Source organism: Callorhinchus milii, unplaced genomic scaffold, assembly GCF_018977255.1.
Source record: "Callorhinchus milii isolate IMCB2004 unplaced genomic scaffold, IMCB_Cmil_1.0 Scaffold4, whole genome shotgun sequence".
NCBI classification, from domain to species: domain Eukaryota; kingdom Metazoa; phylum Chordata; class Chondrichthyes; order Chimaeriformes; family Callorhinchidae; genus Callorhinchus; species Callorhinchus milii.
The window spans coordinates 7,803,095-7,820,157 of NW_024704745.1; the positions used below are offsets into that span (position 1 = coordinate 7,803,095).

Sequence of the window (17,063 nt, forward strand, 5' to 3'; positions counted from 1 at the left end):
AATTATCCCTAGTTCTCATTGGATAAGTACAATATTTATGATTCAGTGTTTTAGCTTTGAATGAAACAAGTTAACATTACCATGGGCGCCATACTTACTTACCCTTTCAAGGAACAGGACAACAGTCTCTTGTTCGGTTTCAGAGACGGATCGAAGGCATTGTAACCAAAGCTCCAGTTCTTTCCAAGTGTGCTCAAATATACCACTGTCTTTCAAAAGCTAAACAGGGGCAAAAAGGTGACACATGACACTTGAATACGTCAACCAGGAAAAAAAAAATGTATGTAAATCATTAGAACAGTCCATTGGGAAGACAAATGTATATGAAGGTAACCACACATCACTCTACCAGTTAACTTTGTGTTGTCACAAAACCGTATTAATTTGAAATGTCTCAAAATTATTTTACAGTAATTACTGTCAAGATTAAAGACAAGAGCCTGGGCTCCTGGTCCAGCTCTGTGCAGTGCTTTGAGACATCCCCTGACATGAAAGGCGCTACATAAATGTAAAATCGTTGTTTTTTTGGAGGCAAATGCAACAACCATTTCCAGCACCTGGCAAATTGTGCAGTTTGGCTGCAGTGTCACCTGGATGTTTTGTTCTAGATTTGTCTCCTCATAGTACAGTCCAGCCCCAGGAGGACCCATCTGACTTTCACTATAATCCCAAAGATAAACTGTATTTGAATCATTAGTCTAAGAGTTGGACCTTAAAACAATTGCAGAATTCATCTGAATTGCGACTGAACAGAAAAATGAAGGGGTGATGTTCACAATCTTTCATCTCCTCCAAATAGAATATTTAAAATGCAGATAGTTCCACACCCTGTGCATGTTAGTTGGTCCTGCGATTGATAGCCATCACGACAGGAATGGACAGAAAGTCTGAAGCTCGACTCTGAACAACTGCTCAAAAGACTAGATATAACCCGGGATCTTTGATGTGGATGGGGCCTCAAGAACAGAGTTTGAATATACTTCCATAACTAAGTGCCTGGCTTGGTTCAAAGCAAGCTCCTGGCACAGCAGCCAAAAGTTCATCATCTAGTGTATAATTGATGCATTCAAAATTGGGACAAATGATCAATTCAGATCACCATGGTGCCTTGAGTTATTCTGGAATGTGACAAGGAGACAGCAATATTTTGCTTCATAAAAATAGAGCATAAACTTTATAGCAAACAGACAACACACAGCATCAGGAAATCAATTATACAGAGCTGCCTTGAAGTCTTTGTGCATTGAGTCTGTGGGACAAAACATTTTCCTTTCGGCTTCTGCACAATGAACAGAAGTGTTAATTGTAGCGTTACAGCCAAAGTGCTAGAACTAAACATCAATTGGAGGCCTCACCTTTATGATCAGCTGCTTGGTTGATACTTGCAGTCGAGGGTTCTGACTAGTCACAAACATTTTTAGGAGCAAATAAAACACAGGCTTTTCTCCGCTGCTCGGCTCTGTATTCGAGATATCCTGTATTTGAAAGAAAAGTTCACATAAGTTGCTAAGGGGTAGAACATGCACAATTCTTCAATCTACTGATTGTGCGAACTCTGCCTAACGTGAACCAGCATCTCATTGAATTTCATTACAGGCTTTAGGTAAAATAAAGTGAAACCTATTTTAAACAGCCAGCAACTGTTGATGTGATCGATCAACGGTTATCTGCTCTTACGCCATTTACATGTAATTTGTGGAAGCTCAACTGTCCACTGAAGTTGTCAGAGCTCAGTTCAAAGATGGTACAGTAGAAAACTACACACTATTCCCGTCAGAACACGATTACCAAATTAAGCATTATTTTGTGCCGTATAACCCTCTATGAACTAAGATTTTGAACATTTCCTAAAATTTGGTTTGTCCAATGTTACTCCCCCAAATGGTAACCAGACACACAGATTGATTCACATTACTTACCTGAACTCTGAACCATGTAAACTTATTGGCAGGCAGCTCCAGGGCCAGCTGTAGGATGCAGTGTTGTAAAATGGGAGGAACTTCTTCTCTCACTCCATCCTCACTCACAATGCCTAGAAAAATAATAATTCTATAGTAATCTTGCATTTGATATAGCTCTTTATCACATCGTTGAGATGCTTTCAAGCGCTTCTCAGAATATATGATTAAGTGAATTGACTGTATGTTTTGCAGTCGAAAATAAAATGCTTCCTTTTAATAACAGGCCTCATCATGCCAACATGTCCCAATCAAGTTACGATGAGGTTCGCTGACATGTCAAGTTTCTTGTTATGTATGCAAACACGGCAGCTAATCCGTGCCAGCAACGCACATAAACAGCAGTGAACGAAATAAACAAATTTAAATTGGGATTTTTTGGACCCAAGCTGGGAATCAGGGAGGCCCTATCAACGATGGTAGGGTCAGGCGGGTGGGGGATGTGGGGCAGACCGCAGCCTGCGGACCATAGGGAGCGGACAGGTTGATATGGGGCTAGCATGTAGAAAGGAGCAAGGCTGTGGAGGGCCTTGAAGGCGAGAACGAGGATTTTGAACTCTATCGTCTGGGGGATGAGGAGCCAGTGGAGCCGGGCCAGGGTGGGGGCGATAGTCACAGAGCCTGGTGCAAGACAGACCAGGTGCTTCAGATTTCTGGGTGATCTGCAGCTTGTGGGGGGAAGAGATAGGAAGGCCAACAAGCAGAGAGTTGGCGTAGTCGAGCCTAGATGTGATGAATGTGTGGATGAGATTGAAAACAACATCTTGGCTGTCACTAGCCAAGCAGTTTTTTGCTTTTCTTCCTATTCAATGGTTACTTGCCAAACAGGATATGCAATTAAAACAACGTGTTTTTGTTTTGGATTACTACACCCACCACAACCCTCTCAGCACCACCACAGGTTTGCTTATAGCCCTTTCTCTTTTCAAATAATAATGGGTTCTTTGAAGTCCACCTTAATTAGCAGACAAAACCTAGGCTTAACATCTCATCCAACGTGAGAGGCGCTACACAAATATAATTTGCTGTTATTGTTGCAAGACCTCCAGCAATGTAGCGTTTCCTTAACGCTGCACTGGAGTGGCAGCCCAGACAGTAATCTCAAAATCTCAATGTAGGGCTTCAACCCACCAACCTTATTACCCAGACAATTGGTTCTGATGAGACAGGTTGGACAGATCTCCAATAATCAAGCTTGGCTGGTTCAGTGAGATCAGACTGAGGAATTGTAGATACAAATCTTGCATAATATAGACACTTTTACTGATGTACTGTGACGGTTCGCCTTTAGCATCATTTATTCCGAGGTGGTCAATCTTTGACTTCCCAGTTACACATTGCTGGCAACTGTACCATTGTGAGGTGAAACAAAGTGCTTACATACATACCTTTAAGCAGTTTACTGAAATCAAATGTGCACTGTGAAACCACATGAGGGACCACCTTCTGGTAAAGGCACATGACCTGGAGCAGAAGTGCCTTCAGAACAGTGGTTTCAATATCATCTGCACCTGCAATGGGATACAGAAACTCTGGGTCAGCCTTTCCTAAACTCAAATAGTTAAGAATATGGATTGCAGGAAACCAGGCAATATTATATACTCCACGGGAAAAATTCAGCCAAGCTCACAAATCAGAGGAATGAATAGCCCGGAAGTTAGATTCGAGAATATACTGAGAGAGAAATTGTATATAACGTTTGTATTTTGTTCAGCCGCTACCTTTTCTATCGACTCCCCCACCCCAACTCGCTGCAGTTCTTGTTGGTGCAGAGTAACCTGCCCTTTTCACTGTAGCCAATTATATTTCTTGATCACCTACTTGGGGAGTGATTCCAGCAAAGGAGAGCTGGGGGAGGGTGACGTGGCTCCATTTCAATCGCTCTTCCCAACTGATTCAACGAACCCGATCAGTTTGATCAATAAGGAATGGACAATGCTCATTTAAATGAGACAAGTGGACTTTGACCAAGAAACACCACTCATATTCAAGAGCTTCTAGTAAAGAGACAAGCATTGTTTCTTGCAGTTCTCCTATTCGTTTCTTTATTATTCTGCCAGATTTTAAAACAAAGCACAAATCCCTCCCTCCCTCCTCCCAGAAGGAAATCATACCGTGAAATCCACTTAGATCATCAGTCACTACTGGAACGTTCTTCATTTGCTTTTCATCTCTCTTTTCTCCTTTGTCTTCACTCTTAAGAAGGGATTGCCAACTAGATACAATGTTGTTCATGTCTGGCAATAGCTACATAGAGAAAAGCAAATACACATTTTTTAAAAAGAAAATAAAAGCTTGAATTTCACATTTCAATCCATAGTAAATTATAGCATAGTATTTACGGGCTGAAATGCTTATCAAATGCTGCGCTTACAATGTGCTACCCACGGCAAAATTGCTTGGCTATATTTTACTGGAGCTCCCACTGTGTACTACTCATTTGCTGTGTGCACCCAATTCCCGCCCCATCCCCGAAACCCCGTCCCATTGAATTCAATGTGTGTGTATTAGGATAACGGATGCTGTACTCAAGCCCTTGGGTATCAATTAGTGGTGGCCAATCTAAGGGCCATGGGCTGGAAATGGCCCGCGTGTGCCGTCAAGAAGAGGCCTGCCGACATTCTCACCAGTTTCATTCCAAATCAACGCCTTCTTTCCAGGAGCTACCAAGCTGTGATGCCCATAGCGCGGCAATAAACGAAGAAACAATCAATCAAGAGAATGTATTCTAAAAGGTTGGCCACTACTGGTATAAATGCCCTGGCCATCAATGTTACTCTTCAAATGACCCATCAGGAGGCAAACTTGAGTGACCACGGAGCAAATTTTGTCCCTCCCTGGAGTTAACGTTTTCATCTGGAAGAAGCTCAAATAAGGACCTGGGTGCGAATAGCCCAGTTTCTCAGGACTTCAGCTACTGGGATCCTCCCAGCTTTTCTTTCACTGCCAACAAATTCTGATTCTTTCAATTGTTCCTGGGCAATCGCTGCTGTTATTTGTACCTTGCCTACAGCCTCTCTGTACTGCTGTGCAACGTCCTTCATCACGCTGGGAGTGTAGATCTCAGAGTTTTCCCACTCGTCCTCGTTCAGGCAATGCTCAATATTCTTGAGAGCCCTCTTCAGAACGAATGCAAGCAGGGAGAGAGTGGTGTGCTGGACGGCCTTATTTGGAAGCTGCAGTAATACAGAACAGAAGCTCATTTAATGTTTGGACAGCCATAGAAACTCTTCAAACGGTTATTTTTTCATAGAATGTTACGGCACAGAAGGAGGCCATTCGGCCCATCGAGTCTGCGCCGGCTCTTTGACAGAGCAAGTCACTTTCACTAACCCCAATCACCAGCTTTCTCCTCATAACCCTGCAAACCCGTCTTCCCCAGATACCTTTCCAGTTCTCTCTTAAAAAGCTGTTATCGAATCGGACTTCACTACCCTTTCAGGCAGATCATTCCAAATTCGAACAACTCGCTGAGTGAAAAAAATTCTTCTAACCTCCCCTCTGCTTCTTTTGGTAGATATCTTAAGACTGTGACCACGGGTCACAGACACACCTACCAGCGGAAACAGCTTTTCCTTATCTAGCCTGTCGAAACCTTTCATGATCTTGAAGACCTCTATCAGGTCCCCGCGTAACCTTCTCTGCTCTAATGGGAAAAGTCCTAAGTCCAGCCTGTCCACATAGCTAAGGTTCCCCATTCCTGGTATCATTCTCGTGAATCTCCTCTGCACCCTTTCCAGTGCCTTAATGTCCTTCCTGAAGTAAGGTGCCCAGAACTGGACGCAGTACTCCAGCTGAGGCCTAACCAGTGTTTTGTATAGATTAACCATAACCTCCCTACTCTTATACTCTATGCCCCTACTAATAAAGCTCAGTACACCAAATGCCTTTTTTACTGCCTTATCTACCTGCCCCGCTACCTTTAATGATTCGCTTACTTGAACACCCAGATCTCTCTGTACGTTCACCCCCCTTAAGATTGAGCTACCAAGTCTATATTGCCTCCTATCATTTTTCCTACCTAAGTGTATCACCTCACACTTATCCACATTGAAATCCATCTGCCACATGTCAGCCCATTCCACCATTCTGTGTATGTCTGCTTGCAGTTGGTTACAGTCCTCCTCACTATTTACTACCCTACCTAACTTTGTATCATCTGCAAACTTGGAAATAGTGCTCTCTATGCCCAAGTCCAGATCATTAATATATATTAGAAAGAGCAGTGGTCCCAATACCGATCCCTGGGGGACACCGCTGCACACCTCCTTCCATTTCGAGAAATGCCCATTAACCACCACCCTCTGCTTTCTGTCACTCAGCCAGTTCTTAATCCAAACTGCCACTGTCCCCTTAATACCGTGGGCCTCTAATTTTTTTATTACTCTTATGCGATTCTGCGTCAAAAGCCTTTTTGAAATCCATGTAAATAACGTCCACCGCATTTCCCTCATCAACCTTCGCAGTCACCTCTTCAAAAAATTTGATTAGATTTGTTAGGCAAGATTTGCCTTTAACAAATCCATGTTGGCGGTCTCTAATTACCTCATGTTCCTCTAAGTAGAGATTTATTCTGTCCCGGATTATGGTCTCCAGTAGTTTTCCTATTACCGAAGTTAGGCTGACTGGCCGGTAATTTCCGGGTATGTCTTTCTGCCCCTTTTTGTAGAGGGGGGTAACATTAGCCACTCTCCAGTCTCTTGGCTCCACTCCTGTGTCCAATGAAGATTGAAATATAAGGCCAAAGCCTCTGCTATTTGAACCCGTATCTCCCATAGCAACCGTGGATGAAACCCATCTGGTCCTGGTGACTTATGAATTTTGAGCCCAGTCAATCTTTTCAGAACTTCCTCTCTGTCTATAGTAATCTTATGAGAAGGAACAACTCACATTTTTGTAAAGCTAAAACATCTCTTAAAAAGTCATGTGTAGTGACTGTTTTGCAGGGTAGCCAATTTGCCCACAACAAGGTCCCATCAATATGCATCAGATGAGTAACCAATTAATCTGGAGGATTGTCGGCCAGGAACCCCCCCCCCACCCCAAGAACACTCTCAGCTAGTTATACAAAATAATAATTGCATTTGACATAGCTTTCTTTCACATCAGATAGATGTTTCAAAATGCATTACAGGATTTATGGTAAAACGTAGTAATTGTGTAATTTATAGGCGAATTGACTATTGTCAAGAATTCCAACATCCACTTAAATAGACTCAGCCAAAGCACAGCACGTCCAAAAATACACCCATCTCTCAGGAGTGCACTGGAATGTCACTCTGGTATAAACTAAATTTGCGACGAGGGAGCTTGAACCATCAACTTCCTAACCCAGAGTGCTACCGAGTGAGCTAGGCTATTTGGAAAGCATTTCTTTGTCTACTATATTCAAAGCCCTTGTCAGAGATTATTGCCTTGCAAATTAATTCTTAGTTGCATCAAATGCAAGGATTATTATAGTTGCCTATTCTTCAAAATTTAATTCAATTTATAGAAACAGCATGTAGGTATAAAACTAAATACTTTCAAGATGATATAAAACTATACTCCTCTGCACTCTGTAGCTATGACCAATAACCTCACTGGAACACAAGTCACTAGTAGTAATGCCCAATATGGGATTTAAATTTATACTTGAAAGCTCTTAATGAAGTTATGGAACTACAGAATAAAATATCAATACAAAATATATATTTATATAACGCCTTTCATGTCAGAACATCCCAAGGCACATGCCACTCGTTCACTCATACCAGTGCTGCAAGTGAGTGACTTAGTATTTTATTATGTTTCCCCCAACCCTTCTATTTTGCCCAGCCAGCATGGGAGAATAGACAAGGAAATTACTCCAAAATCTTTTCCAATGGCAATACCAGATTCCCAAGTTCCCTACAATTTGTTTTGCTTCACTGTACCAAAGTGGCATTTTCCCCACACTGACATGCTATGGTTGTTGGCAACCTCTTGCTGTGAATAGCTTTTTGTTCTACTTTGGTACTGTGCCCTTCTGTTCCAAAGAAGCACAAGTCACTCGATACATAAAAGAGCAACGCTAATTCCACAGCAGCCAGAAAGAACCACGATCCAACCACACAAGGACGGACATGTGAACTACCCTCCTTGACAATGCCTGACGTGGGAGCATTTCGTTTTACAAAGGAGGCTAGAAAGTCAGTTCAGTCCTGTTGCATTATTATTGACCACACTTCAACTGTTCTAACCAACTTTGTTTAACAGAATTCCTTTGTATATTTAGAGACCGCAGGGAACATAAATAGGAAGTTAACTGGTCAGGATACATTCAGAAATGTTTGACTATCTTGATAAGTGTTTCACTTTGCTGCACATCGTGAACAGTCTCAGGCATCAAGGAATATAAAATAACAGAACAGGCTTTTCTCCTTACATTGAGTCCCTGAGCAAACATGACTTTATTGGCCACGGGAGGCACTGTTGTCACCATCACCATAGAGATGAGGCGGGGAATTGGAACGAACACCTTGGTCCTGAAGGCCTTGGAAACCACTGGTTGGGCTTCGTAAATCTAGAGTTGTAAACACAAGAGAATGCGTTAGAAGGCTCGTGGCAAACAGGAAAGCACATCTTAAAGAGGCTCGAATGAATAATAATGATCTTTGGATTTGATAGTGTTGTATCACATTGTTGAGTTACCTCAACAACAAATTACATTTGTATAGCGCCTTTCATGTCGGGAGGACGTCCAAAAGCGCTGGACAAATAAATATGAAAAATAAATATAAAGCTCAAAGTGCTTCACTGTGAAGTATGGTAACTGCATTTGTAGACAAACAAAGCAGTAAATTTATACACAGCAATGTACCACAAACAGCCATGACGTGAATGAGGTGAATAATTTTTGTTCAAGACACCACTTTGGCCCATATGATCTCACCCTTCCAGTACACCTACCTTACTATCTTCCCATCACAACATCAAGCTGTTTTTTAAAAAAATAATCAATCCAGCGTTCCAGCCTCAACCACCCTTCCTGGCAACCTGTTCTAATCGTTAATTACCCTCTGGGCAAAGAGACACTCTCTGGTGTCTGCCCTGAAATTGCCCTTTGCAACCCTAAACAAGTGTCCTCTTGTTCTACTGTCTTGGTGCAGCCGAAAAGTATTGTTCTACTTGTATACATTTAACAGAGGCTTTGTGGTGAATTCATTCACGGGAAAAATAAATACACTGCATTCCAAATTTGCTATTCTCTTCGCAGACCAACAGTCTGCCAACATAGAAGCTTATATATTAATAAGTGGTTTTGTGTCAACACGCAGTGAGTATTCAACGTCCTCTGACCTTTCGTAGCAGTTTGATGTTATCGAGCCAGGCTGTCTTTATTCTGGGCACGAAGGAACACCGGTCTCTTTGAAGAAACGGTTCAATAAGTCCGGGCACACTGTTAGGATATTCACCACCAGGTCGGACACCAGATCGTCCTCAGCCGCAGTTTTTAAACCCACCAAGAACCTCAGCAGCACCAAATTTCCCAATCTGCAAGTGTAAGCAGAGTCAAATGCAAAAGAACAGATCAGTCAATATAGGAGCCATCTGAGGATCTCAAGCAAAGCATCTGTGAACGACAATAAATTTAATAACACTGGGGGAAAAAAAATCTGGGGTACGTATATTGTAATCCCCAAATATGTGCAGTAAAAAAGTTTCAAGTCATCTTGCCCCATACCATGGTAGTCTGAATTTCCCCAATATTAGCACAAAGTTGATAATTCTACCGGTTAATAGAGAGCATCATCAATCCTTCCTCGCCACCCTCCCCGGCTTAGCGAGGTGGTTACATTTACTGGGCAGAAAATCTACCCTCCACGTCTTTGAATTGAAAATGCTATAATATTCAGAATGAGTTTGATACTGGTGACTTCATGGTGAAGGTCTTACCTTCCGGCTGTACCGAGACTAGGATCATAGAAAGTAATGCCATGTTTCAGCGAACAGCAAAGATCCATCAAAAAGCTATGCACAAGTTCCCGAACTAAGGCCTCCCCAGTTGCCATAGTGTCCTGAGTATCCTGTTAACAACAACAAAATTACATTTATAGAGCGCCTTTCACATCGGGAGGACGTCCCAAAGCGCTGTCAGGAAGTAAAGGACGCTATTGAATTAGTCAGTCTCTACCTTTTAGTAGAGTAGTTAGTACAGCATTTTACATTTGCATTGTGATCACATTCATTATTTTTTCATTGATCCTTCAAAAATGAATAACAACAATTTGGTCACTCAATCCACAACTGTTTGTGGGACACAGCTGTGTGCAATTGGCTGCCAAGTTTCACCCACAAAATATACAGGCAATTCACTTTACAGTATACCCTGTGAAGTGCTTTGAGACGTCTCGAAGATGTGATAAGGGGCTACATCAAATGCAAGGTTTATTATTATTCAACGAATTTATAGCTTTGCTTCTCCAGATATTGTCCAAGTATTTGGGAATTTCAATGTACAACTGCTGATCCTTTTATGTTGACATCTAAATTTGCGCAGGAAATCCTGCAAAGAGTTTCGAGACATTTTGATGAAGTGATAAAGAGCTGCATTAAACACAGGGATTCTTATTGTTAATGAATTAGAATTACGTCCGGCACTAACCTTGCTATTTTTCAATTCCACATCAACAATTCCATTCCAGCAAAACAGTGAAGCGATATGGTGCAAAATGCCTGGGGTGAAAAGACGAACCTTCTGCGTTTTAGTTATGGCTTTATTTCGGACAACCTACAAGACAGAAACAAGAGAACAATTGTATTCCGTTAGCAAAGTTCTTAGGGACAAGAATATCTAAAATGCAGGTACTTTCAAATGGAGTTACGGTAGAGCAATTTCCAATGGCAGGAATTACATTTTACACCTAGTGTCAAGGCATTGTTCCTGTGTCAGTAAAGTAGAATAAATAATTTCCCAATACAAATAAACTACGTTGGAAAGCAGTACTAAAATTGAGATTTAAGTGCAAAATGCAGAAATCCAAATGGAGATCAGCATACCTTGGTTTTGAGGGTTGACAGCAGAAGGTTGATGACAGAAATCCGATCCTCTTTGAGTCCAGATGTAAAAATATCTGTAATGAAGTCTTTTAAGAAAAAATACAATTACACGATAGCAGCTTATAAGGACAGCCCATTCTGACCATGAAGTCTGTTCCTACCAGTTAATTAGATCACAGCAATTCTCTCCATCCCATTTCCATGCCTTTTTGTCACACCTCTTAATACCTTTGCTTTCCTTTCAAATATCCGTATTGATTTTACCTCTCCAGATCTTCAGGACTTCATTCCACATTCTCACACCCTCTATGTGAAGAAACCTGTTTTGATCCCATTTCTAACCTGCTGGGAAGACAATATCCCCTTGTTTTGAATCCATCCACCAGAGGAATGAGTCGTATCCAGCTAGTCAATTCCCTTCATTATTTTAAACATCTCAGTCAGATGTGCCCAACCCTTAACAAAGCACAATTCAAGTAATTCTAGAAAGGGAAGAGGTGGATGACTTATTATTGTATATGCATCAGATTTGTTGCTGCTCATTTCAGTCAATCTATTCCAATGACAATACTAAAGATCAGTTTGACCCTGTTAACCTCTTTCATCTTAAAGGTTCTGAGCATTTGCAACCTTTTGGGATTTTAGTTTTTAATAGCGCAGACTGATCTATAGGATTAGCTTTGCACAGTATTTCGTGAAGCATAAAATTCAGCTACAAGGTTTTGGCTGAATTACACAAGACGTTACATAAACGCAAGCTGTTGTTACATTCCAAAACATACCGTTCAGCTCCAGGACTTGAATAATAGTGGTATTGTCACCAGTAATTAGAAAAGAAATTGCAAACTGGATGTAAGCCATGCGTACATCAGGCTTTCCCTACAGAAAAACAAAGGATAAATTTTATATACCGAAATATCCCCAAATCCATGTGCATCCTAAAGCCATATGTCCATGTCTCGTTTTACAATGGACACAAGAGGATTCACTACACTGAATTCTATGAAAATCATTGGATATTTGATTCAGAAGCTTGCAGCAGAGACACAGCACACATGAACTCTTACAACAACAAATTACATTTGTACAGGGCATTTCACGTCAGCAGGACTCGAGGTGCTCGACAGTCAGGGATTTGGACCCAAGCAGGCGTGGGGTCAGTGGTGGTGGAGGGCAATCAGGATAGAGGTAGGAGGGTGACCGAATACAGATTTGGAGGTGTGCTTTGAAGGAGGCAACGGAGGGAGCAAGACAGAGGGTTGTGGGATGGAATTTCAAAGGAGGAGCTGAAGGCCTAACTGCCAATGGTGGGGCAGACCAGGCGAGGGACGTTGAACAAGCTGGTGCCTGCTGAGCGGAGGGATCAGACAGGTTGGTATGGGGTTAGCAGTTAACAAAGGTAGGAAGGAGCAAGGACGCGGAGGGCCTTGAAGACGAGGATTTTGAACTCTTATCCTCTGGGGGATGGGGAACCAGTGGAGCCGGGCGACAGTGATTGGGTCACAGAGCCTGGTGAGGGAGAGGACAAGAGCTGCAGAGTTCTGGATGATCTGCAGCAAGAGGAGAAAAGAGTTGGGAAGGCCGACAAGCGGGGAGGTGGCATTGTCGAGCCTAGATGTAATAAATGCGTATATGAGGGTTTCGGAGGCCTGATGGGAAAGGCAGTGGCTGGCAATGTTGCAGAGGTGAGGGAAAGCAGAGTAGAGTGGGTCATAGCACGGACAGTGGGATAGAAAGGACAGTTTGAGGGTCATACAAGACGCCAAGGTTCCAGACTGGCTCAGTGAGGTGGAGTGTGCATCCCTGGATGGTGACTCTGCAGTGTCCGAGATGTGGAGGCACTGATGGGAGATAATCAGGAGGGCCTCTTCCCCATACTGATCCCTTTTCCACTCATTGAGGGGAAAAGGGATCAGCTGACTAATGGTTGGCATCAGTATACACACCTCAATCAATAGACCCAGATGACAAAGACTCAACACACCTTGCCATATCATTCAGAACACAAACAATCAGTCTTGCAATGTATTCACTCTACAGAGCACCAAGTCATCTGTATTCTCACACATTGAGGGGGAAAGGCACTTTAGATTCAATCCATGTTTTGGGGGTGGAGTTTGCTCGTGAAGGTAATCGAGGATTGTAGATCGAAGACCTGATCAACGATGAAGCAGCTTTCAAATGCTGTTGACTGGAGTCGACAAACAAGCCTTTAAAGGCAAATATCAATATAAATTCTGTATTCTTGAATTGACCAACAAATTGTCATTTTGAGATTTATATTTGGGGAGTTGGTCCGCTTGGGACTGCTAGCCAGCACACCAGGAGAAAGTTCCTTATCTTTTTGAATACCGTTATGGGATTTTTAACATCCACCTGAACAGGCAAATGTAAACCCAAGATTTAACGTCTCGCTTGACAACGTACCACTCTGTTCGTTCTACATTGAAACAACAGCCTGGACAGCATGTTCAAGTTCCAACATGAGGTTTGAAACCACAATGTTCAGATTCACAGTTGAGAGCGTTACTACTTGAGCCAAACTGACATTCAAGATTAAAGGGCTTACCTTTTTATCTCTCTTTTTCACTAAGCCAGGCAGAAACTTATTGTTGAAATCAAACTGGCTAAAGAAATCCCGTGCAGCATCTGGACTCTGGCTCACCATTGCTGTCATTAGGTTAAGGCATGCTCGGATATACCTATTAAAATAGAATACAATCAGCAATGCATTTAAAAGGAAACTTGATGCATACGTAAGGGAGAATAGAATAGGAAAGGTGGAGGTTCATGTATAGTAATAAACACTGGCACTGACTAGTTGGGCCGAATGGTTTGTTTCCACGACACTCAGTGTAACTCTATGCAATTATAAAACAGCGGGATGCCTGGTTTGTGCAGTTATCTAAAATTGGAGATGGGGGACATTAATACTTGGGAGACTAAAGGGGCACCACCACCTTGATTATCTGCTATGCTCTAACAAAAAAGCAGGACAGGCTTGATGAGCTGAATGGCTCACTTCTATTGCTGTGAACAACACAACCATCAGCTGACATTGGATCACTGACCTGTGATTTGCTGAGTAGAGTGCCACATACATCAATTTCATATGCATGTGAAGCAACTTCTTCACTATGTTCATAGCCACAGCACTAAAATGGGAAAGATCACTGGCAGTTCTCAATAAAATGGTTTCCAGTACTTCAAAAATCAGAATCATCTGAAAATTGATGCGAAAAAACAACAGCATTATTTTCCAACTGAAAAGGCACAACCGGCACAAGAAATATCATTTTCATGGATGTTTTTCATTTAAGAAAACATCTCGATAGACAGTAGAATGAGCAAATGATGGTTCAGAATAGATATTATTTTGGAGAAAAAAATAAGATGTGTGCATGCAATTAAAACTGACCTTATAGAAAAAGGAATGCTTGTTCAGCTCATTCAAAGTGAGGAAAACTATCGAACTATGCATGTGTAGATTAAAGGAACTGGGATCCAATAGTCAACTGGCCGAGACGATTAGATAATAATAATAATCCGAACGAGAGGACCTAGGTTTAATTCCCAGACAGGGCGAAACATTGGGCAAGTTTCCTTACTCCACATGCCTGTTTACCTAGCACTACGTAGGAACTTGGTTGTTAGTTGATTGGCAGATCGCTTTTCCGGGGATAATAATCCCATCAAAAAAAAGATAGTAATAATTGGTTACTCAATATGCCACTGTTTGTGGGATACTGCTGTGCGCAATTGGCTACCACATTCTGCCTGCAAAATATACAGTCAATTCACTTTACAGCATATTATGTGAAGCGCTTTGAGGTGTCTCAAAGACTTGATAAACCACTATATTAATATAAATTACAAAGATTATTATTGCAAACTCAAGGGGCTTAGTCGAAGTGGTCTTGTCAAGGCTTCATTAAAGCTCTCTCTGCGTGCAAAGGACCAGTCGTGTGTGAAATCAAAGTGATCTTCAATACGGTCTGGTGAACAGCCTACTACTAAAGTAAACTCCAGCTACTAAAATGACTACCATTACACTGAGATCACAATTCACAATAAATACCAACTGCACTCACCTGACTTTCTTCTCGTCTCTCTCCCTCGAAGAGTTTAAAAATTTCTGTGCAGTCAACAGAGATTTTTATGTATCCCTCCACGACATCGTACAACTCAGAAGACGGCAATTGCTTAGCTAAGGAAATAAAGGTTTCTAAACCTGCAGGGAGGACAAATGTAGTCATCATGTTACAGGATAACACCAATACCCTCCACACGACTGACCCCCAACACAGGCATACCGACCCGCCCCCAAAACAGGCACCCCGTCCTGACCCACCCCAACACAGACACCCCGACCCATCCGCAACATATGGAGCCCAACCTGACCCACCCCCAACACCCCATCCCAATCCACCCCCAACATTGACAACCCAATACAACTCATCGTTGGAACAGGCACCCCAAACCGACCGACCCCCAGCACCACCACTGGCACACTAACCCATCCCACCATCGACAGCAAAGCAGCTTCCAAATCTGACCCACTGCCAGCGAACTGCATCCCCACCCCGACCCGCAACTTGACTGTTTGTGGGACACGGCTGCGAGCAATTGGCTGCCGCGTTTCTCCCGCAAAACATGCAGTCAATTCAATTGACTGTACAGTCTCTCCTGTGAAGCGCTTTGAGACGTCTCGAAAACGTGATGAGGCGCTATATCAAACGCAAGGGTTATTATTATGATTACCACCAACTCCGACCAGATGCCCTCCTCCTCATCATCATCCCATATATGTTCTATCTCATCTCCTCCAGGTCCCTCCCCCAACCACCCCCACAGCCTCTCCCCCCACCACCCCCACAGCCTCTCCCCCCGCCACCCCCACAGCCTCTCCCCCCGCCACCCCCACCCCCAGCCTCTCCCCCGCCACCCCCACAGCCTCTCCCCCCGCCACCCCCACAGCCTCTCCCCCCGCCACCCCCACAGCCTCTCCCCCGCCACCCCCACAGCCTCTCCCCCAGCCACCCCCACAGCCTCTCCCCCCTCCACCCCACAGCCTCTCCCCCCACCACCCCCACAGCCTCTCCCCCCACCACCCCCACAGCCTCTCCCCCACCACCCCCACAGCCTCTCCCCATCACCCCCACAGCCTCTCCCCCATCACCCCCACAGCCTCTCCCCCATCACCCCCACAGCCTCTCCCCCATCACCCCCACAGCCTCTCCCCCATCACCCCACAGCCTCTCCCCCACCACGCCACAGCCTCTCCCCCACCACCCCCACAGCCTCTCCCCCCATCACCCCCACAGCCTCTCCCCATCACCCCCCACCACGCCCACAGCCTCTCCCCCACCACGCCCACAGCCTCTCCCCCCACCACCCCCACAGCCTCTCCCCCATCACCCCCACAGCCTCTCCCCCACAGCCTCTCCCCCATCACCCCACAGCCTCTCCCCCCACCACCCCCACAGCCTCTCCCCCATCACCCCCACAGCCTCTCCCCCCACCACCCCCACAGCCTCTCCCCCACCACCCCCACAGCCTCTCCCCCATCACCCCACAGCCTCTCCCCACAGCCTCCCCCCCATCACCCCCCCAGCCTCTCCCTCCACCACCCCACAGCCTCTCCCCCATCACCCCACAGCCTCTCCCCCACAGCCTCTCCCCCACCACCCCCACAGCCTCTCCCCCATCACCCCCACAGCCTCTCCCCCATCACCCCCACAGCCTCTCCCCCATCAACCCCACAGCCTCTCCCCCATCACCCCCACAGCCTCTCCCCCCCACCGCACGGCCTCGGGATGCTCTCTCACCTCTCGTCACGGTGTCAGGAGCGCTCAGCAGGTGTTTAAACCGACTCCCCGTGAAGTCCTGCTCGGTCCTGGCCTTCTTACTGGCTGCCGGGTCGGGGTCAGGGTCGCCGCTGCCCCTCCGCCTCCTCTTGGTCCCCATGTCCCCCAACGCAGAGCCCCCGACACCCCGGGACGGAGCACATGCAGCGCGCCGGAAGTGCCCGTCCGCCGGAAGTGCCCGTCCACCGGAAGTGTCCGCCTGTTCCCTGGAGCGGCT

The 17,063-nt window shown here is 44.5% G+C and overlaps 1 protein-coding gene across 1 annotated transcript in view; it reads right to left on the bottom strand.

Annotated features, from left to right (window-relative positions):
* urb1 (URB1 ribosome biogenesis homolog) overlaps nt 1–16,969 on the bottom strand; it is a 43,996-nt gene extending 27,027 nt beyond the window's left edge. The window contains 17 exon segments of the mRNA XM_042334225.1: nt 103–219; nt 1,356–1,475; nt 1,920–2,032; nt 3,347–3,469; nt 4,073–4,205; nt 4,961–5,134; nt 8,365–8,502; nt 9,279–9,343; nt 9,346–9,473; nt 9,876–10,006; nt 10,585–10,710; nt 10,980–11,065; nt 11,762–11,858; nt 13,549–13,681; nt 14,051–14,202; nt 15,071–15,210; nt 16,808–16,969. Coding sequence (XP_042190159.1) covers nt 103–219; nt 1,356–1,475; nt 1,920–2,032; nt 3,347–3,469; nt 4,073–4,205; nt 4,961–5,134; nt 8,365–8,502; nt 9,279–9,343; nt 9,346–9,473; nt 9,876–10,006; nt 10,585–10,710; nt 10,980–11,065; nt 11,762–11,858; nt 13,549–13,681; nt 14,051–14,202; nt 15,071–15,210; nt 16,808–16,946 — 2,115 coding nt within the window. The 5' untranslated portion in view covers nt 16,947–16,969.
* Nucleotides 16,970–17,063: the final 94 nt, after the last annotated feature.